General features: G+C 37.0%; 1 protein-coding gene across 4 annotated transcripts; it reads right to left on the bottom strand.

Annotated features, from left to right (window-relative positions):
- Positions 1–1,888: 1,888 nt before the first annotated feature.
- On the bottom strand, positions 1,889–22,666 carry LOC128701621 (LMBR1 domain-containing protein 2 homolog). Of its 4 annotated transcripts, none has more exons than XM_053795481.2 (12): positions 22,474–22,666; positions 19,413–19,695; positions 13,977–14,239; positions 12,273–12,437; positions 11,155–11,365; positions 10,667–10,843; positions 9,636–9,813; positions 7,462–7,643; positions 6,355–6,594; positions 5,264–5,465; positions 5,030–5,126; positions 1,889–3,053 (listed from the first exon to the last, which is right to left on the bottom strand). In XM_053795481.2, the coding sequence occupies exons 2-12, from the start codon at positions 19,506–19,508 to the stop codon at positions 2,795–2,797; spliced, it is 2,070 nt and encodes a 689-aa protein (XP_053651456.1). In that variant the 5' UTR covers positions 19,509–19,695; positions 22,474–22,666; the 3' UTR covers positions 1,889–2,794. The 4 variants fall into 4 exon arrangements, with proteins under 4 accessions (XP_053651456.1, XP_069957822.1, XP_053651455.1 ...); XM_070101721.1 differs by lacking the exon at positions 22,474–22,666 and adding an exon at positions 18,655–18,946 and having other exon boundaries at positions 19,413–19,531; XM_053795480.2 differs by lacking the exon at positions 22,474–22,666 and having other exon boundaries at positions 18,655–19,420.
- Positions 22,667–23,037: the final 371 nt, after the last annotated feature.

Genomic DNA, 23,037 nt, shown 5'->3' with positions numbered 1-23,037 from the left:
GCTGGAAGTCCAAGCCCCTTACCCACAAAACCTCCTTTACCCCCTCTCTCCAACCCTTTCGAGGACGACCCCTACCCCGCCTTCCTTCCCCTATAGATTTATATGCTTTCCATGTCATTCTACTTTGATCCATTCTCTCTAAATGACCAAACTACCTCAACAACCCCTCTTCTGCCCTCTGACTAATACTTTTATTAACTCCACACCTTCTCCTAATTTCCACACTCCGAATTTTCTGCATAATATTTACACCACACATTGCCCTTAAACAGGACATCTCCACTGCCTCCAACCGTCTCCTCGCTGCTGCATTTACCACCCAAGCTTCACACCCATATAAGAGTGTTGGTACTACTATACTTTCATACATTCCCTTCTTTGCCTCCATAGATAACGTTTTTTGACTCCACATATACCTCAACGCACCACTCACCTTTTTTCCCTCATCAATTCTATGATTAACCTCATCCTTCATAAATCCATCCGCCGACACGTCAACTCCCAAGTATCTGAAAACATTCACTTCTTCCATACTCCTCCTCCCCAATTTGATATCCAATTTTTCTTTATCTAAATCATTTGACACCCTCATCACCTTACTCTTTTCTATGTTCACTTTCAATTTTCTACCTTTACACACATTCCCAAACTCATCCACTAACCTTTGCAATTTTTCTTTAGAATCTCCCATAAGCACAGTATCATCAGCAAAAAGTAACTGTGTCAATTCCCATTTTGAATTTGATTCCCCATAATTTAATCCCACCCCTCTCCCAAACACCCTAGCATTTACTTCCTTTACAACCCCATCTATAAATATATTAAACAACCATGGTGACATTACACATCCCTGTCTAAGACCTACTTTTACTGGGAAGTAGTCTCCCTCTCTTCTACACACCCTAACCTGAGCCTCACTATCCTCATAAAAACTCTTTACAGCATTTAATAACTTACCACCTATTCCATATACTTGCAACATCTGCCACATTGCTCCTCTATCCACTCTATCATATGCCTTTTCTAAATCCATAAATGCAATAAAAACTTCCCTATCTTTATCTAAATACTGTTCACATATATGCTTCAATGTAAACACCTGATCTACACATCCCCTACCCACTCTAAAACCTCCTTGCTCATCCGCAATCCTACATTCTGTCTTACCTCTAATTCTTTCAATTATAACCCTACCGTACACTTTTCTTGGTATACTCAGTAAGCTTATTCCTCTATAATTTTTACAGTCTCTTTTGTCCCCTTTCCCTTTATATAAAGGGACTATACATGCTCTCTGCCAATCCCTAGGTACCTTCCCCTCTTTCATACATTTATTAAACAAAAGTACCAACCACTCCAACACTATATCCCCCCCTGCTTTTAACATTTCTGTCATGATCCCATCAGTTCCAGCTGCTTTACCCCCTTTCATTTTACGTAATGCCTCACGTACCTCCCCCACACTTACATTCTGCTCTTCTTTACTCCTAAAAGATGGTATACCTCCCTGACCAGTGCATGAAATTACTGCCTCTGTTTCTTCCTTAACATTTAAAAGTTCCTCAAAATATTCTCGCTATCTACCCAATACCTCCATCTCCCCATCTACTAACTCCCCTACTCTGTTTTTAACTGACAAATCCATATTTTCCCTAGGCTTTCTTAACTTGTTTAACTCACTCCAAAATTTTTTCTTATTTTCATTAAAATTTCTTGACAGTGCCTCTCCCACCAATATATATATATAACCAATATATATATAACCAATAGTGTTAATATTGTTTTAACTCAAGATAACTCATTTATATTTCTTTGTCAGGTTTCATAAACTGTATTATTACTAAAATCTTTCTTAAAGCTAAAGTTCATGGGGGAGACCAAAACATCATTAAAGAATATTACTAACTTTACTTCTAAAGGCAGGTTCAGTCACACAAATGGACAAAATTTGCACTGTATTTACTATGGCAGGCTAAAAATGGCTTACTGTTAAGTATCTGGGAAATTGCAAGAGATGTCTCCTCAATTGCATTCATACAGTTTTATTGTCTAAATTTCTATCAACACCATGTACTGTACATCTAGATTACCACCCTGGTTAGTCAAAAATGATAAGCAGATACAGTACCACCAGCAATTCATTGAGCTACAGAAATTATTTTGAAAAAAAAAAAAAAGGTAGTGGTTCTAGTATATAATTACTAATATGCTATTTTACTACTATCCGAGCCAATACTAGAAATAAAGCATATCATGTAGTATATACCGTGTATTACAAGGATACTAGCATAAGAGATTTCACAGTAATTATCTTCTTTTTTTATCTTTGTTAATAACATTTTTAGAAGTTATGGCATCTTTTTTTTAATTAAGCATAATTTATTATAAGTTAAAAGTTATTTTTTTTTTCATCTACTGTACTTCAAAATTATACATTTTAACTATCATACCTTTTTGCAAGTTTTTTTTAATCACTTAACTTGTCAGCAGCAGGTAAGAAATAACATTTCAGCACTAACAAATGTAGGTCAGTGCAATGTAATGAAAGCTTGCAGATTTTTGTTGAAATACAGTAATGCAGTAAAAACTAATGGATAATAGTGTAGCAAAATAAGTTTGAAAAAAATCTGGTTTTGTTTCATTTGTAAAATTGATTCATTACAGAAAAAATGTCATATTTTAAATATTAAATATATTTATTAACTTGAAATTTGATAAAATAAACTATTCTGAGAATGTATTTTTCGGCTCTTCATTAGAACAAATAACACTTATGTATGTTCTTATACACTACTTATACATCATCAAACAGCCCTTTATCAGGCTTGTGTGTCCGGACTCGGGAATATTGCGTCAGCCCAGAGACTGCAGACATCCTGCCACCTCCATGGCCAGCTTCCAGGTCATCCTCCATGGTCAGAGAGGAGGTGGTTGTACGTGAAGAGTAGTCAGCAACACTGTCTGAGCCGCCAAGAAGCTCAAGCTGAGCAGACTCGGATGAATCTTCCCGTTTCAATGGCTGAACTAGCTCTTCTGCTCTTTGTCGTGCTGACCTAAAAAATTACATAAATTATTTTATACTATGTCAGTGTATCTGTATGGTAATGCTCAATGGATGGATAATGAGTAGTGATTAAAGTATATTAAACTGAAACTGAAGGTAGGAGAGTAAATCTGAGAAAAAGATTTGCATATTGGCTCTCTGAATGATTTCCCCACAGCATGAAGCTCACTCTGAAAGGGTCCACAGCAATTAGCAGTAATATTCCCAAGCCCAATGTAAATGGTATACTGCAAGCATATCAGGAAAATGCTTGGGTTCATTTAATAACTTCAAATGAAATAAAGTTTAAAATCAGCATTTTAAGAGATATGGCACAAAACTAATGCAAGAGCCCAAAACTGAATTATTTTTAAGAGGTGTAGTACTGGCAATTTTATAGCTTTCACACAAGCCACAAAAATTAACTTGTATGCTAGTATTTATGGTATTAAAGGTCATATGCATTAGTGATGTATCGGATATCCGCATCCGCGGAACATCCTCACAATTTCTTATATCCACATCAACATCTGCGGAGCAGCCGGACAATTTCTTACATCCGCAAAATAAGTAAAACATCCTCATACACCTCTGCATCTGTGGCTATCTAAATTTTCACATTGATACATCTCTAATATGTATTACCTGGGAAACTACCGGAGCAGGTAAGCATAGCTCTAATTCCTTGAATGAAGAGCCATTCACCAGCAACAAGAGACCCCTCCTTGAAGGGGTGCAATATTATGAAAAACATAGGCCTTTCCTTTTTCCTCCATATATTTTCCATTCTTTCTGAATTATTGCCTCCCCACCTTTTACTTTTTTTTTTTTTTTTCAACAAGTCGGCCGTCTTCCACCGAGGCAGGGTGACCCAAAAAAGAAAGAAAATCCCCAAAAAGAAAATACTTTCATCATCATTCGACACTTTCACCACACTCACACATTATCACTGTTTTTGCAGAGGTGCTCAGAATACAACAGTTTAGAAGCATATACGTATAAAGATACACAACATATCCCTCCAAACTGCCAATACTACAGTATTATATCCATGGGGAGGCAGTAAACATGTAGGGAAATGGCACTATGAGGCATGGACTGAGCAAGCTAAAGCTCAAGGCCTATCATCAGAATAGGCCTATAAAAGTTAGGATAATTTTTTTCAGAGACACTGAAGTATCACAAAACAAAAATATAAATGCAATGTTGAAAGTCCTTACAAATTACAAACTCATAAGACTGTTTATCATTTTGAATTTTAGTGTGAATTTTAAGCCCATCAACAATTCTTAGCTCCCAGCACAGTGCTTGGGAATTGATCTGAGGAATGAAAGAACAGCTCCAATTCTTTCAATTTTATGAGTATTTCACTGGCATCAAGGTATCCTCTTAAAAGTGGAAAATGGCAATGCTGACTATAGCTAAATACTGTATATCTTATGTCTTGTTACCTCATTAACTTTACAGGAAGCTTCCAGGAAGAACTATCTAAACATGTTTTTATGGCATTTTTTTTTACTTCTTCCCCACAAGCCTTTTTTTTTTAACATGTTGGCCACTTCCACCGAGGCAGGGTAACCCAAAAAGAAAGAAAAAACTTTCATCATTCAACACTTTCACCATCACTCAAACACTGTCTATGTAGAGATGCTCAGATACGACAGTTTACATCCCTCCAAACTGCCAATATCCCAAACCCCTCCTTTAAAGTGCAGGCATTGTACTTTCCATTTCCAGGACTCAAGTCCAGCTAACAGATTTCCCTGAAACTCTTCACAAAATATTACCCTGCTCACACTTCAAGAGCTCATCAGGTTCCAACAACCATTCGTCTCCATTCACTCCTAACACACTCGTGCATGCTTGCTGGGAAGAAAATAAAAAGGGGGGGCTTGTTACATAAACATGTGCTGAAACCCTCAGTGCCAAGGAGGCACCTTTGCTTCCTCCAACCAACTGCAAATCTGTCGGAGATCACTGTCTTACCTGTACATACTAGCTGATGATTCTCCACCCCCAAATCTCTCTGTGAAGTTTTTCCGACGAGCAGCATTATCTTCCATTCTCTGGCGGCGACGGGATTCTGAAACAAAATCTTTTAATTATGTATACCATTATCTTTCAGTTAAATGTATCAAACAACATTTATCCTGATGCATTTTGGTCAGATGGCAAAACATTTAGGCATTATAGATAACCAAAATTCATTATTTTTCATACCTCTACTTATTAGTGTTTTGCCTTCCTCAATGAGATCTGTCGTGAGATCATCATCACACATAAACTGTTGGAAGCCAAGAGCAGACAGAAGTCTGGATCCTAAGCTATAATATGTAGCCAAACAAAGTGCCACAATCATCATTGGGAAGTAAATGTTGAATCCATCACTGATGATCTTTATAACATCCATATGACCCATTATCTGTACAAAAATGAAAAAAACAGTTTTAAGCTAATTTTTTTTTTTTAACATGCCAGCCATCTCCCACTGAAGCAGGGTGACCCCAAAAAGAAATAGTTTCACCATCATTCGACACTCACTTTCACCATCATTCACACGTAACGTCTTCGCAGAGGCGTTCGGATACAACAATTCAGAAGTCATTCCAAACATCAAATATCCCAAACTCTAATTATTGTTAATTAATTTTTCTAAATATTAAATATTTATTTTTATATCACTTTGGTCATTTCCCCACCAAGGCGGGGTGACAAAAATAAAGAAAACTGCACTCATCATCACTCATTCTCTAGCTGTTTGTCCTTAAGTGTATGGACATTACAATGAAAGTGAACCACTCAACCTTAACATCCCTGCCCATTCCTCACTCTACTTCCCACCACCAGAAAAGTCTGGCTAACTGGTGCTCAAACCCATGGCAGAAGGGTCCTAAAGCTCGCAGGCCAGTGTGCTAACTGCTGATCCATGACGGCATAACAATATTCAACTGACCAGGTATACTTCTATACACCATAGGAATGTTAAGTAAAAGGACACAGATGCAACTAATGTGATGTTTTATTGTGGACCAGTGGTTAATACACTGCCTTGTGAGTTTTTGGACTCGCCTGCTGTGGGTTCAAGCCCTACTCGTGATTTGTTTGCAATCATGTTAATACGATTTTGTAAGTATGCTCATATACTTAAGCTCTCTCACTCACTCACTAAAATAATCCATTTATCAAGCAGTTTACTTTCTTTTCTTTCTTCCTTCTATCTTTAACTATTATTTAAAGTATTTTACACATGACCATTATTGAAATACTATAATGTACATTTACTCTTGTAAATAACACGCAGTTTTACATACCTGTGTATAATGTGTCTCTTCAGTGTGCACTTTGATAACATGAGAGTCCATGTGTATAAGAGAGAGGAAATTGAGGCACATTGGTGGAGTGAGGCGACATAGCATCATCCCAGAAAATATGAGAGAATATTCATCAGTTTGGTGATGAGGTGCTAGGTAATACAGGTTTAGCACACGAATCTTAAATAGTGTTGAATAAGCACACAGGGCTATGTATGCCATTGACAAGGAGGATATTACCTGCAAAGAATTATTATTATAATCAAAAAGAAGCGCTAAGCCACAAGTACCTGCAAAGAAATAACCAAATATATTAGATTTATTTGAAAATATAGTCTTTCACTGATAAATGAAAGGAAATACACATAAAATTAGTTTTGTTTTTCCTTTGAACTTATGTTTTTCTTCTAACTTTTGTTTTTCTGTACTTTTTTCTTTTTGGGCCACGCTGCTTCAGTGGGATATGGCCAGTTTGTTGAAAGAAGAAAGACATATAAAACTGAAAAAATACAGTCTTATAAGCAGCAAATTATACTTATTTTTTGTTTTATTAACACATCAGCCGTTATCCACTGAGGCAGGGTGACACAAAAAAGAAGAAACACTTTTATAACCATTCATTCCCATTCATTCCATCACCATCTTGCCAGTGGTGCACCTACACTACAGATAAAAACTACAACATAACAACAACTCTCCTTTGGAGCGTGGGCAATGTACTTCCTACATTGAGGATTCAAGTCCAGCTAACTGGTTTCCCTGAATCCCTTCATATATGTTACTTGGCTCACACTCCAACAGCATGTCAAGTCATAAAAAACATTTGTCTCCACTGGCTCCTATCTAACATGCATGCTTGCTGAAAATCCAAGCCCCTCACACACAAAATCTCCTTTACCCCCTCCCTCCAACCTTTACTAGGGCAACCCCTACCCCCAATATTACATCACTTATGCATAACTAAATACACTGGGAAAATATACCAAAGATTTACATTACTGTGTTATGACCATTAGTAATATGGCATACTTCACTATGCTGTATAAATGACAGAAAAGCAATAAGATACTCTCTAAAGGCAACTCATTAAAAATAAAATCAAGTTACCTCAATTGTAAAGTAATCATAATTTGTCTTGGCAAGGTTGACAAAAACTGCAAACAATGAGATGGTTGGGTTGGTGCTGAAGAATGTTAACTCTGACCAGACAACCACCACTGACACTAGGGCAAAGCACACAGCAAGAGCACGTAGAAGATATCCTCTCACACGGCACCTCCAAAGCCATTCTGGAGGACAGTATATATTGAAATAAATATTTGTATAAAACAAATTGGGGAGGAGGAGTATGGAAGAAGTGAATGTTTTCAGATACTTGGGAGTTGACGTGTCGGCGGATGGATTTATGAAGGATGAGGTTAATCATAGAATTATTGAGGGAAAAAAGGTGAGTGGTGCGTTGAGGTATATGTGGAGTCAAAAAACGTTATCTATGGAGGTAAAGAAGGGAATGTATGAAAGTATAGTAGTACCAACACTCTTATATGGATGTGAAGCTTGGGTGGTAAATGCAGCAGCGAGGAGACGGTTGGAGGCAGTGGAGATGTCCTGTCTAAGGGCAATGTGTGGTGTAAATATTATGCAGAAAATTCGGAGTGTGGAAATTAGGAGAAGGTGTGGAGTTAATAAAAGCTTTAGTCAGAGGGCAGAAGAGGGGTTGTTGAGGTGGTTTGGTCATTTAGAGAGAATGGATCAAAGTAGAATGACATGGAAAGCATATAAATCTATAGGGGAAGGAAGGAGGGGTAGGGGTCGTCCTCGAAAGGGTTGGAAAGAGGGGGTAAAGGAGGTTTTGTGGGCGAGGGGCTTGGACTTCCAGCAAGCGTGCATGAGCGTGTTAGATAGGAGTGAATGGAGACGAATGATACTTGGGACCTGACAATCTGTTGGAGTGTGAGCAGGGTAATATTTAGTGAAGGGATTCAGGGAAACCGGTTATTTTCATATAGTTGGACTTGAGTCCTGGAAATGGGAAGTACAATGCCTGCACTTTAAAGGAGGGGTTTGGGATATTGGCAGTTTGGAGGGATATGTTGTGTATCTTTATACATATATGCTTCTAAACTGTTGTATTCTGAGCACCTCTGCAAAAACAGTGATAATGTGTGAGTGTGGTGAAAGTGTTGAATGATGATGAAAGTATTTTCTTTTTGGGGATTTTCTTTCTTTTTTTGGGTCACCCTGCCTCAGTGGGAGACGGCTGACTTGTTGAAAAAAAAAATAAATAAAATAAGCTTTAATAATAAAGGGTATAAAAGCACTTCACACTATAGAAATATATATTTATCGATTCTAGTACATAGGATACTGATATTGTTTGTTTAAGATCTTGGCACTGTGTTTTGAAGCTTTGAAGAGAAATATGAGAATAGTCAAGGAAACAACACTGATTACTGATTTTTCAACAAGTCGGCCGCCGTCTCCTGCCACTCTGCCTTGGTGGGATACGGCCGGTTTGTTGAATTTTTTTTTCAACAAACCGGCCGTATCCCACCAAGGCAGGGTGGCCCAAAAAGAAAAACAAGTTTCTCTTTTTAAATTTAGTAATTTGTACAGGAGGAGGGGTTACTAGGCCCTTGCTCCTGGCATTTTAGTCGCCTCTTACAACACGCATGGCTTATAGATGAATTCTGTTCCACTTCCCCATAGAGATAAGAGGAAATAAACAAGAATAAGAACTAGAAAGAAAACAGAAGAAAACCCAGAGGGGTGTGTATATATACGCTTGTACACGTAGTATGTGTAGTGTGAAGAAGTAGCAAGATGTACCTGAAATCTTGCATGTTTGTGAGACAGAAAAAAGACACCAGCAATCCTACCATCATGCAAAACAATTACAGGTTTCCGTTTTACACTTACTTGGCAGAACGGTAGTACCTCCCTGGGCGGTTGCTGTCTACCAGCCTACTACCTACAACATATGAAACATAAAGTGCACAAATAAAGCAACAAGCTAGATGTTGCTATGCACCAAAGATGCCAACACTATGGCTGCAGTTATGCACAATGCATAGACCTGTATTGTATGTTTATGAAAAGTGATTAATGAATTAAAATGACAATTCATAAGTGAATTATCCCTGACAGCTTTTGATACTTGGATACAATGAATTAACCAACATCCACTGCAGAATAAAAATCTTAAATTATCTACTGGATTTATATGATTTTCAGATAAGCAAACCATTATTAAAAATATACTCCAAGCCGAAAAACATTACCTATAGTTGGTGTATATATGTAGGTGATGATGTAATGTCTACGAGGGGGTGTAGAGTGCTTGAAGGACGTATCATGTGAGATTGCATTGCGATGTGTGTCTTCCAAAGTCACAATCTTCTCTACCAGCAATCCCCACTGTGTTTCAACACGACGCTGATTTTGTAGAGCCTTGATCAGCTGTGTTTTAATATAGTTATTATTTCTACTGTCATATGGGATAAAGAATAAATTTTAGTTAGGTAATTCAGCTGGAAAAGGATGCAAGAAATAGAAAAAGCTTGACTCCATTAAGATAACCCAAGCAGGGCTCTCCAGTCACCTATCACAACAAATTAAATACAATTTCACAAAAATCTTCAAAATGCATGTACAGTACTCTCCTCTCCCTTTTCAGCCTCTCCTACACCTACCTTAAGTCAATAACTGTTAAAGGCACAGGAATGACCAGTTACAATGAAGTTATTAGTTACTAGCCTTGTATGTACCCCCTTTTAGCTATTATCTCTTAATTTTATTACTTGCTACATAATACAGTGCACTCATTGAAAATTTCAAAAAGTGTTAATAGATTACGTGTTAATTGACAATCTTCTGTACTAATGATGGAGCAAGACAGGATGACCAAAAGGGTGAATAAACTTGGGATGGATGGAAAGCATAAAGGACATTCCAGGAAGGGTTGAAAGAAAGGTGTAAATGTTTTGAGAGTTAGGGATATGAGCATCCAACAGTGGAATGCAAAGAGTCAAGTGGTTTTTAGGAATTGATATGCTGTGTGAGTGAGAGCAAGGTAACACTTATGAAGGAACTCAGAAAATCCAGCTAGCTTTACTCGGAGGTGGGAAGTACAGCACCTGCACTTCAAAAGATGGGTGGTGATGTTGTGAATTGGAGGGTTATGTAAAGTAAGATGTCTGCAATTCTGGAAAGACTGCTAGAGACTAAGCAATAGCGAATATGTTTCCTTCTTTAGATCACTCTGCTTTGGTGGGAGATAGCCAATGTGTTAAAGAACTTCAACCTTATTTACCTGTTTGTGCAACCTGACCAAAGCCTTTTCCGAGGGCACATCAGCATGAGGAGAGTCTAGTGGTGCTTGCCTGCAAATGCGATCTAGCAACTCTGTGGGAATTTTGTTCTCAATGACATCCATATGAGAACGAAGTGGGTGCCCTGGTCCTATACTTCCACCAAGGGCACGCATACTCTGAAAATCCATTAATATATGTATTAAATCATTAACTCAGCAGCAAGCATGCTCTGTAAATCCATTATTGCATCAAGCTTATGAGAGAATATATTATTTACATATTTCCTCAGTCAGTATGATCCTACAATTATTTTAAAAAGTGTTATGTAATGCTGTATCACTGCATTCAAAGTCCAATTTTGATGAAAAATTAGGCAGCATAATTAGAATATTTTCAAGTTTATCAATTACAGTACAAATAAAGTTAGTCTAAGCAAATCAAGGAAAGCCTAGCATTTGTAAAAGATTAAATGAAAATGAAGACTTACCTGTAGAAGGTCATTAACCCGTTCACTGGACTCGGCTCGTTCTTGAGACAGTTTAGCTGCTCGGAAATATGAATGGTGAAGTGTATGGGCAATGGAAGCAGAGTGCCATATAGATCGTGGTACTTCTACTAGACCATAGCCCAACAGCAACACCAGCCAGAATAAACCCCAAGTGTTGGAAGCTGATGCAGCAATGGCACGCAACTTTGCTCTACAGAGATTTTAGATGTGTCACTGAATGCAATACTCAAGATTATATACATAAATGCTTTACTACAAGTCAAACACTGATCAATGAAAAGGCAAATCCCACATGAACTGGAAACAGAATAAATGAGATTTGTATATTTCAGTTTCAACCTGCAGAAGAAGGTTTCTCATTGAGTCCAAAATATCTACAGTAGATCCTTTCCATTCCATGTTTTACCTAATGTCCACCTGGGATTTACCTTTTCATACAGTAGCCTTAAGGAATCCTGTTGCATCTCACTATATGTTGCCATACCAGTATTAATTCTTGCTGCACTAAAACACATAATAGGGCTGGGTATTATTTCAGCATTAAAGTATGCTGGGCACCTCCACCAGGCATACTTTAGTGACCAGCACTGTATAGTGCATTAACAATTAATCTTGGTGCTTGTTATAGTAGGCACAGCTGGTTCGTTTTAACACACCATATGACCACGGATGTTGTGATACACTAAAGTATTTTATATGTACATTTAGTATTAATGTGGTACATGACAGTGCTAAAGCTACAGATGTACATTACATCAGAGCATATTCATGTACATAACATACACAGAACATGTATGAGATCTGAGTATAGTATACATATCACTTATATGTACTGCTTATCTGCCAAACATGTGGTGGTTAAATCTGCTCAAAAGGTATTTCAAACAATTTACATTTCATTGGCATTTTCTCATATGAATACAATTATCACACTCTAAATTCATTTAAATTTCAAAATAATACCTTTCACTTTTTGTTCATATTGAACGAAAACAGCTAGGCAGATTACATCCAGGTCGCCTACATTTAAATGTACTGTAGTATTAGGAAAACAAAACAGCATTGCACTATGAATGCTACTATTATTCAATACTCACCCATCAAGACCAAGATCAGTGAGTGCTATGTAAAGTAGGAGGATCCCCACAATGAGCAGGTATGACCCATAATATATTGCATTGTCAATTACAGCTGATCGTAACTTTGTCCCAATGGTGAAATCTCCTGCCTTGGTGTAAGATTGCATCAAGGGTAATATTAACCTGAAAGACATTTACAACTTGCTAAAAAATTGTGAAAAGGCCTATAATTTAATCAAACTTATAATTTAGTCATCTTTCAATATTTGCAAGTGGTTGTGTTGGCAGGCAAGTCTGTGAAAGACATAGTAAATCACAAAATAGATGAGGTAAACAAAGTTACAAGAGTGTAAAGTCTGTGGAAAGAAAGGTCATCAGTGGATGAAAAAAAGGGGAATGTACAGTATTAGGGTACAGTAGTACCAATGCTTTATATAGATGTGAGGCATAGCTGTTACATGTAGCAAGGATGAGGCTGAAGTCAGGAAATATGTACTATGTCTATGATAAATGTGTTGTGTGAATATTATGAACAGCATAAGCAGTGAAGAAATTACTATATGATGGTGTGGCGGTATGAAAGGTATAATTCAGGGAGCAGAAGAGGAATCACCGAGGTAGTTTGGTCATGTAGAAGTAACTGAGCATTACAGGATGGCAAATTACCTTCATGGGGAAAGTAGTGCTAAACCCATAGGGGCATACATGCCTAAAAGGAAATTACTTTTAATCCAAGGAAGGAGAGATCAGGTCCAATTTTTTAGATCAAGAGCCCCACACTATCATCAAGGAACATCCTTTGAGAGGGATAGGATGGTAAAGAGGATATATAAACTTGGGGTGAATTGAAGGAGACTTAGGGAATGTTCAAGGGTGAGTTAGAAGAAAGGAGTGAAGGACGTTTTGAGAGGTAACAGCTCAGAATGAGAGGAAGAAAAAGCTTTCTGGGATCTGGCATGAAGTCTTGCCAGAAGTTCCTGATCAGGTGGGGTGTAGTGCATATACTGGATTTCATGCAGTTAGCACAACAGTCTGGTTGATCAGGCCCTCTACCAGGCCACCTGGTCTAGGAATGGGGCAGTGACCCACTCTAGGAAGACTCCAGGTAGTCATTACAATTCAAAAGTACCTAAAAACTGTAACATCCACACTCCTCCTTCAGAGTGCAAGCACAATACCTGCTACCTCCAGTGTTCAAGTTTAGCAAACTTGTTTCCCTAAATCCCCTCATAAATGTTACCTTGCTCACACTCCAGTAGCACGTCAAATCCTTAAAACCATTTGTTTTCACTCACTCTGGTCTAACACACACATGAACATGTGACTTTAAACCTCTATAAAATCCTCTCTCCATAACATTCTAGGATGCCTCCTACCCATCCTCCTGCATGTAAAATTTATACATGTACTTGTTGGTTATCCTAACCTGTTCCATCCTCTATTAATGCCCAAACCACCTCAAAAATAACTTCACTGTCCTCTGAATAATACTTTTCATAACCTCACAATGTCTTTTAATTTCTGCAGTCTGAATTCCTTGCACGAGACAATAATGAAAGTATCAGAGAGGAAGATATTATAAGTGGTATTGGCGAGACACTGGAAAACATTGCAATGTATGTTACATCAAGATTAGAATATACAGGTGTAGTATGCATCGACACCTAAAATATGTATATGTGAAATAGAAAAAGCTTGAGAAATGTTACGGAAGCACCATACCATGTGAGAAATTGTGATGTCCAATAAACAATTCTCCAGAAAACAGGGAACACCCCTGCAGGAACAAGACTCCATGGCTTGTGGCATTCCAAGGGTGGAGGTGCAGTGGTTGTTAGTATGGTCTCATTGCTTTCATCCAGTGAAACGTTGTTCAGAGTTGCATCACTGATGTTGCTCTCTGGTACTACACTGCTTGCTACTGCTCTCAAGTGCTTAGCTAACGCCTGTTCAGCGTGATCCTGCAGACAATTCTCGTAGATTGTCTAAGCACAAAAGAAAGCACATTACAGCAAATTTTAGAAAACATTCAAATTTTAATTAAAGCAAACACAAAAAAATCATATTACACAAAAATTTTTACCTACCAAGAACACCACCTGAACATATGCCAGTAATAAGCACAGGTTGAGTATCCCTTATCTGAAATGCTCAGGGCTCGAAGTGTCTCAGATTTCAGAATTTTTTGGATTTTGGAATACAACAGGATAGCTTGGGGTTGGGACCTATGTCTAAATATGAAATCCATTTATATTTCAAATACAACTTATACATATAGCCTGATGGTAGTGTTATGCAATATTTTTAATTAAAAAATATTTTTAATAGCAAAAACAATATTTTTAATACAGCAGTACAGCAGAATCAGCAAAATGCCTACATCAGCTGTTAAAAAGGAATAAGTAAGGCAAGTTTTCAGTCTCCACCTATAATGCCATGTTTTGATTAAAAGGCTACTGTATATTGATTTTTTTCTTATCACTGTTACCCAAAGAGGTAGTATTTGCAGGCTTTTTTTATATTTCAACAAAAGCTTTGCACAACAGAGCAGAGAATAAGCACAAAGCACACAGTAATCACAGTGAGTGTGCACATAGGTCTGGCGGTGATGACTGTTGAAAAACTGGTGCCAACAGTGTCAGAGCCCCATCCAGGGTATGCGAGGTCATGTGTTGCAACTCTTTGGGCACGGAGACATTTACACAATACCTGGGAACTTCCCAAAAGCCAATTTGAATTTTCCATTTATGGTATCACATTGGTGCTTGAAAAAAGTTTCAAATATTGGAGCTTAACAAATTTTGAAACATCAGAAAGGGGATCCTTTACTTGTATCTTGAATAACAAATGCTAATACAGCCTCTCCTCACTTAACGACGGAGTTCCATTCCTCAAATCCACGTCGTTAAACAAATTCGTTGCTAAGTGAGGAGCATACTATAATGGTAGTGGGTTAGTGTCAGCCATCTATGATATTGTTTTTATGTTACCTTTGCTCCATTTAAAACATTTCTTGTCTATTTTTAAATGTTATATTGTACTGTATGCTGAGATAAACAGAATAGAGGAAAGCAGCCCTAATATATTTACTACATTATTTAGGTATAAATACTGGTCAGAGAGCCCATCGTAAGTCTGAGGTGTCGGTAAACAAGTACGTCGCTAAGTAAGGAGAGGCTGTACTGTATATGAAATGTATCGAGTGTCTAAATATATAAAGAAATGAAAAAATAGACACAAATGCAGTATAATACGATCCTTTGACTGCATTTGTATCTATTTTTCCATTGTGTCGGTATTTTTCTTACCATTTACCGCTATATAAAGAAATGATATCTGTCAAAATGCTGCACGTGAAAATTTTTAATGTACAGGAGGGCCCCGCTTACACAGCAAGTTAGGTTCTGAGCTACTGCTGTAAAGTGAATCATTGCCTTTTTACCTTTCAAATGCATATAATAGCCTGATAACATGTTTACACTCTCACATATTAAGTGAGCAATATAGCTAGGCCTAAAAAATGCATATACAGTACACACATTACCTACCTCTAAATATTTTCATCCTTAGCTTATATGAGTGGTGAATACATTTATTATAGAAGTCTGAATAAATGAAGAACTGGTATAATTGAAAACTGCTGTATCAGCGAAACGCTACAAAGCAAAGCCCTGTAAAGCTGGACCTGCCTGCTGTATTTAATTAACATTTTGTACTTGCTGACAAACAAAGAAAAACTTACTGACTCTAACATATTTAAGGTTGAAAAATTATGAATACAAAGAATGAATCATGAAAAATTAAAAAAAAAAGGGGGGGGGGGGAAATGCTGGAAAAGCAAAGAAAAGTGGCATTATAAATCAGAAACAGGCAAGTATGGTATATTATGCAAATGTAGTCAGGAAGAGTGCAGAAAGAGAGGAGCTAGAGGCAGTGGATTATATTATGTTCAAGAGTAATGTGCGGTGTGAATATTAGGCAGAGAATCAGGAGAGCAGAAATTTAGAAAAGGGTGTGGGGTTAGGAAAGGTGTAATTTAGAGGGCAGGGGAGGGGTTGTTGAGGTGGTTTGGACAATTAGAGAGAATGGAGCAGCACAGGATGACCAAGTGGGTGTTTAAACTGGAAGTGAAAAGGATGGAGGATTAAAGATCATCCTAGGAAAGGTTGGGATGAAGAGGCAAAGGAGGTTTTGAGTGGTAGGAGCTTGAACATCCTGTATTCTTGTGTGAGCATATTAGACTAGTAGATTTTTTGGTTTGATATTTTTGGAGTGTGAGCAAGGTAACATTTTGTTTATGAAGAAATTCAGGAAAAGTAGTCAGTCAGACTCCTGAAAAAACAGTACTGTACTCTGAAGTAGGTGTGGGGATAAGAGTGTAAGAATAAAGAATCACTGCAGGAAGTCTAGTGACCCATGCTATGCAGATCCTTCTCAAAAAACAAATCTACTCATATATAGTATTTGTGCTACTTATAAAGAGGGTCATTTAAGTTGTGATGTCTGTGCACTTCTAACAAGACAGCTACTGAGTAAATGATGGTGCATGTGTTTCCTCTTTTAGATCACCCTGCCTCTGTGGGTGATTGCTAGCATTTTAAAAAAATAATCATTAACTTAGGAGGATATGGATGGGTTGGAAATGGAAAATGTCAAGAATAGTTATACAGCATTAGGAAGCATATGTTCAGAAAGAATAGATTAAGAATCAAAGAAAACACTAAATAAGCTGAAGAATTCAATTAAAAAGAAAGATTACAGGAGAGCTCACTATATATCAACATGTTTAAACATAATGCAAAAACATCTTCTGCAAAATTGAAAAACAAAATGACTGTAAAAAACAGTAAAAAGCTTATATAAATTAAGCAAAGGGTGATAAATGTATGATGGAATTTATCAAAGATAAATGCCACATACGTACTTTTTAACTTAAAATATTGCCTACACCTAAGGAAACATGTAGACAAAAATCAAAATTTTATTACATGCAACAAAATGGAATGAGATAGTGGAATTTACAGAGTACTAATACTATAAAGTCATCCATCAATTAATGTTAAAAATTACATATCCAGTCACAACAAACAACACACATTAAAACATGTAAATATTACATATTCCGTTCTTAAAGCATTAGACAAAATCATTACAGGTTTAAGATAGCAATATTCATTAAATACCCCATTAGCTCAATCATATTCTAATTCTCTAGAGGTACTGCAATAATTACAAAACCCTTGCTAGAATCTTAAATACTGAAAACCTAAAAGGAAGCTATTAAAATGGACATCATGTTGAAAACAAAATGAATTACAAAACTACCCTACGATATATGAATCATGAAAGATTAAAATCAACTGAAATTCTTTTGGTGGAAAAGGATGAATAACCAAATAGATAAACAAATAGAGTGTACTGTAGAGTATATGCTTGAAAAAGGCTACGCAAAAACAGAAAGGGTAGATTTTTGGGAATGTAAATTAGATAGTAGTAGTAGTCATTATTTAAAGTTACAACAAAGGCTCTGCAGAAAACAACAACAAATTGTTTTACAAATAGAGTGACTGGAAAGCTAAAATGAGCTCTAAAGTAAAGCACTCGAGAGGTACTATAGAATGTACCACAACCAACAAAAACAAAGTACAGTATAAGATGAATAAATTAACTAAGTCAAGACACCAGGAGCATAATCCTACTCTTGTAACTATAAAAAGGTAATTACAAATACAGCACATTTGTTTTATACAAATAAATGCTGTACAAAATACCATTTGCTTTGTTTTATCTCAATAGCTGTCTCCTGCCAAGGCAGGGTGATTAAAACAAGAAAGCAATCACCATCATTCTTTCAATCACTGACTTTTTATAAGTGTGTTGATATCCCAATCAGATTACAGTATGAATGTTACTTCTCACACACAATTTCTGGTGGTATCTCCTCTCTTGTCTTTAAATTCCATCAATAGATCTTTCATACCATTTCACTCAGTCAACTTTACTCATTCATATACATAAAACAAATTTTATATCTTTTTTATACAACACAATGTAATACTTACGATGCAATTATTTTAGAGTAACTCCAGAACTGAGGGTTGCATTCTGCTATTCTAAAGCATATATATACCAACCATTTAACAATAAATTAGTATACTACAATTGTCTATATTAAAAATGTTAAATATAGCTCAAAATTTTGGTATATAATAAATAGGTGATGTGAAGATATTAATACAACACAGACACAGCAAATTCTCAATACTTATAATCAATCTTGAAACACTGAAGGATAGATAACTTTTTAAAACAATCTACCAATCTCTAAATACCTAAGGCAAGTAATCTGAAACAATCAAAATAAATGAATGAAAAATATTTTTATTTCAGACATACTCACATTTGAGACATCCAATGGAAGGATGAAGACAATAAGCATGGAGAAGTACCAGGCCACTAGTACAGCCACAGTAACCACCAGGTGATGACGATACCAGTTACCATACTGGGAAAGCACCACAGCTGCCACCACGAAAGTCAAAAGTACTTCTACAAACAGTGGTCCTACTCCCATCTTGTAGGTTATTTTGATCCAGAAGTCTCTCAACTAACTTCGCTATCACATTTCTCTATGTGTATATATTCACAGGCTAAACTGACCTTATTATAGTGACTAGCATTCCACAGTAATTCTTAAGAAAATAAATGCACAAATACCTTACAGCAACTTAACCAAAATATAAATGTTAAAAATTAATTGCACAATTCAAATAATTTTCCACTGAACACTTATTTAACAGATAAAGCATAGCAAACACACTAGACAAGTCATTTATTGCACGTGTTTTCTTGTTTATGAGTTCTAACAGTTTTGTATGAGTAGGTCTGTTAATGTCATACCAGTGAGTGATATGGCTATTTTCAAGAAGTGTTTAAGGTGCAGAAATCAACACATTAAGTTTTCAACACATTACAAATATTCAGACTAGGAGTAAGAAAATACTAGTTACAAACACACACTATAGCTCCATCAATTGAGTCTAACATTAGTCACATCCTTTGTTATGGACTAGAAAGCTTACTAAGAAAGTGCTGGGAACATATAAAAATTACATAAACAGTAATGTAAGGATAACTTCAAGAATTCACAAATTGTACAGCATTAGAAGAAATGGGGTTTGGCACTAGAGCCTGAAGACAACCCCTGGTGCTCCTGTTGCTGTTCTTGCTGCTGACGAAGTTTGTCTTGCGCATTCTTTTGCATGGCCTCTAACTTTTCCAATGTAACAGATTTCAGGGGCATGAGCTTAGGGCGGCACAGTGCCAAGTAAGCCGAGTCCTCTTGGTACAGTAAACCCTTACGAGGTAATACCTCCTTTAACACCATAGCAGTGTCTGATCCCTCATTCATTCTACCCGGTTTCCAATTCGTTCTTTAAGTCTGGAAAAAGAAAGTAAAACTAAGTACCATACATAAAGGGATGTAGAAAAGTCAAAATCAATAAACAGCATAGAATACCTGGGCCATGATGATTCCATAACATCAGGAATTGTAAAAACATATGTGTACACATGCATACACATAAGTATATAACATAGCATGGTAGAACTGTAACAAAAGTGCATATAAATGCACACATATTATATATACATAGCATACTCCTCATGGGGAAGTGCAGAAGAATCCTTCCTCCATAAGCCATGCGTGTCATGAGAGGTACAGTAACTAAAATGCCGGGAGCAAGGGGCTAGTAACCCCTTCTCCTGTATAGTGTTAAATGTAAAATGAAGAAAAACTTTTGTTTCTTCTTTTTCAGGTTACCCTGCCTTGGTGGGAGACAGCTGATGTGCTAAAAATAAAAAACAATATATACTATACACAAAGTCAGACCCATTCTATCCTTTAAAACAACAGGATACCCTGACGATAGTGAATTTTGACCATACTTTGTTGGACAGAATCTCAAAGCTGAATTACTGTATAATTATGGCTCTTCAAACTTTAGGTGATCCCATTATTACATGAAGTCCCCCACTTTGAATCTTGAAAACTTTAAGATGGGTGTTCAGAACTGCCAATAGCAATGAGGGGAAAATAACGGTGCAAAGGAAGCTTTCATAAAAGCCTGCAGTCAATATTGACAAAATTCCCTGGTTTCAGTTCAGCAATATTTCTTGATCGAAACCTAAATAAAAGTCTACTTACCGTAAGAATGTTAGGCTTGTGTGAATGTGACTTGTGTGACTACTGAGAAGAGTGAGTGTCCACTGCATGTGAATCTTCACTACATGTGAATCTTCACTGAACATGAAACTTCACTAAACATGAAACTTCCCTGCATGTGAATCTTCACTGAATTCATGTTCAGTGAAGATTCACATGCAGTGAAAGATTCACATGCAGTGAAACTTCACTGCATTTGAATCTTCACTGCATTTGAATCTTCACTGCATTTGAATCTTCACTGAACATGAAACTTCACTGCTTGTGAATCTTCACTGAATTCATGTTCAGTGAAGATTCACATGCAGTGAAAGATTCACATGCAGTGAAACTTCAATGCATTTGAATCTTCACTGCATTTGAATCTTCACTGCACATGAAACTTCAATGCATGTAAATCTTCACTACATGTGAATCTTCAATGCATATGAATCTTTACTGCATGCAAATCATCATTGCATGTAAATGTTTGTCAAAGATGAAAGCTAGTTGCACATAAACACTGACTTTTTTTTTTGGTTATCCTAGGTAATTTACCCATATATTACAACGTATGATAACAGTAATCACTGAAATTTGTGTAACTATACTTATGCGTACCTGTACCTAAATAAACTTACTTATTAAATGGCAAGTTTTTCTAAGCATACAGTATTTTTATCAGTTGAATCTATTAAAATCTTGGTTAAGTTAATTAAATAAATTTTTTTTTATTTTATTATCACACTGGCCAATTCCCACCAAGGCAGGGTGGCCCGAAAAAGAAAAACTTTCACCATCATTCACTCCATCACTGTCTTGCATGGAGTGAATGAAAAATGGTAATAAAACTTTATTATAATCAACTTAAGCATTAAACCTAAGGAGAGTCATACAGCATAAATGGTAATAGAAACAAACAGGAATATATAGTCTACTGGAACTTTGCAGCACAATGGTTAAAAGTTAATGGAAATAAATGACTGGCTTTCTGGGTTATCCTAAGTAATTTACACTTATGTTACTAGGTATGATAATTCTACTTGTGTGTACCTGTACCTAAATAAACTTACACCTGAATCAGTACCAAGGAGATGCGGAGTTTAATCCTATGTAATCCCAGGTTCAACAGGAAATATGTGTAAATCTCCTAACTTTACTGCCCCTGTAACACAGTGGTATATATCTGTGGATTAGTTCACAACTGTGGGTTTCATCCTGGGGAACAGCTTATAAAAAGTCCCCAATAGAAAAAATCCCATTAATTAACTTATTTTTGAATAAGAATAGTTGGGATTTTTAATCTGCAAGGTTAGCCTCCCAGGATAGCCCAATCAAGTCAATGCATCCTAAGGGACTGTGTCATATTTCCATTAGGGTCCTTTTAATGTTGTCCCCCAGGAAGCTGTTGTTATCCCCTTGGGTATAGTAAGGTCCAGACAGCACCTTGGGAATGGGAGGCTATCAGGTTCGATTCAAGCGGACAACAAGGCTAAATCCTTGGAAAATTATACAAGATTTCTTATATACATACACTGGCTGCTGGTCAACATTCAAATTCAAATTTTTATTTTTATTTCTTTTAGTGATATACACAAATGAGGTAATTTACATATAATAAAAACATTGTTGGACACAAAAAAAAAAAAAACACCAGCATGCAAAGGCATTTTGGGTAAATTAATCCTAATGCTTAATGACTAATTAAGAATTAGACATAGGCTATAGGTAGGATTTTTTATGCAATGAACTATAATTTATGCATAATGTGAAAAAAATGTTGAATTATTTACAAATGTCTTTTATGGTTGGTGACTGAAGTAGAGATGATTTTCATTTTAATCTGGGGAAAGCGCTAAACCCACAAGGTTCAGATTGCGCCCAGAGAACGCATGGCATTCAGGTTTAATGCAAGGATAAGTCCAATTCCTGGATCAAGAGCCCCTCAGCAGCACCAAGGCGCCTCCCTTGGGGAAGATTGGTGAGAGGTGCAGGAAACGAAGAAATATAGAGTACCTGAGTGCCTGAAGGAGGTGAGGTGAAGGAGGTGAGCCAGCTGGCTGGTATGTGTGCCAGACAGTGCCAACCAGACACACCAGGCTCCAGCTTGATCAATAATGACGTCACAACTGTTGTGCCGCACCACCTGTCTTCCTACACCAGCACCACTATATTAACGTACCTACCCCAGCTGTCTAGTGTGACTCTTGGTGTCTCACCTGCTAGGTATCGTATGTGTTTACCTGGCATGTCTGACTGCCAGGTAAACATGATGACGCATCCTCAGGTACTTAACACTTGTCTTATGCACACTTGTGCACCTCGCTCACCATTATCAACACATGTTTCTGACTCCCTTCCTATCTCTCTCTCTCTCTTCCATACGCACGTATGTCTTCCACACAAAATCATGTGAACTCTCCACACACACACACACACACACACACACACACACACACACACACACACACACACACACACACACACACACACACACACACACACACACACACACACACACACACACACGGAAGGCAAATCCTGTGTCACAAACCTTCTGGAGTTTTATGATAAAATAAC

This window comes from Cherax quadricarinatus, chromosome 78 (genome assembly GCF_038502225.1).
Source record: "Cherax quadricarinatus isolate ZL_2023a chromosome 78, ASM3850222v1, whole genome shotgun sequence".
Classification (NCBI taxonomy): Eukaryota; Metazoa; Arthropoda; class Malacostraca; order Decapoda; family Parastacidae; genus Cherax; species Cherax quadricarinatus.
Note: the sequence above shows the minus strand (reverse complement) of the source record. Positions and strands in the feature narration are given on the sequence as shown.

What these genes read in the sequence shown, in the direction of transcription:
- LOC128701621 (XM_070101721.1), bottom strand. Translation starts at nt 18,828, where the DNA reads ATGGGAGTAGGACCACTGTTTGTAGAAGTACTTTTGACTTTCGTGGTG. An exon ending in GGGTTAATGACCTTCTACAG is followed by an intron (nt 10,844 to 11,154) that starts GTAAGTCTTCAT and finishes ATGGATTTTCAG; the next exon opens with AGTATGCGTGCCCTTGGTGG. An exon ending in ATGATTACTTTACAATTGAG is followed by an intron (nt 6,595 to 7,461) that starts GTAACTTGATTT and finishes AATTCTTTGCAG; the next exon opens with GTAATATCCTCCTTGTCAAT.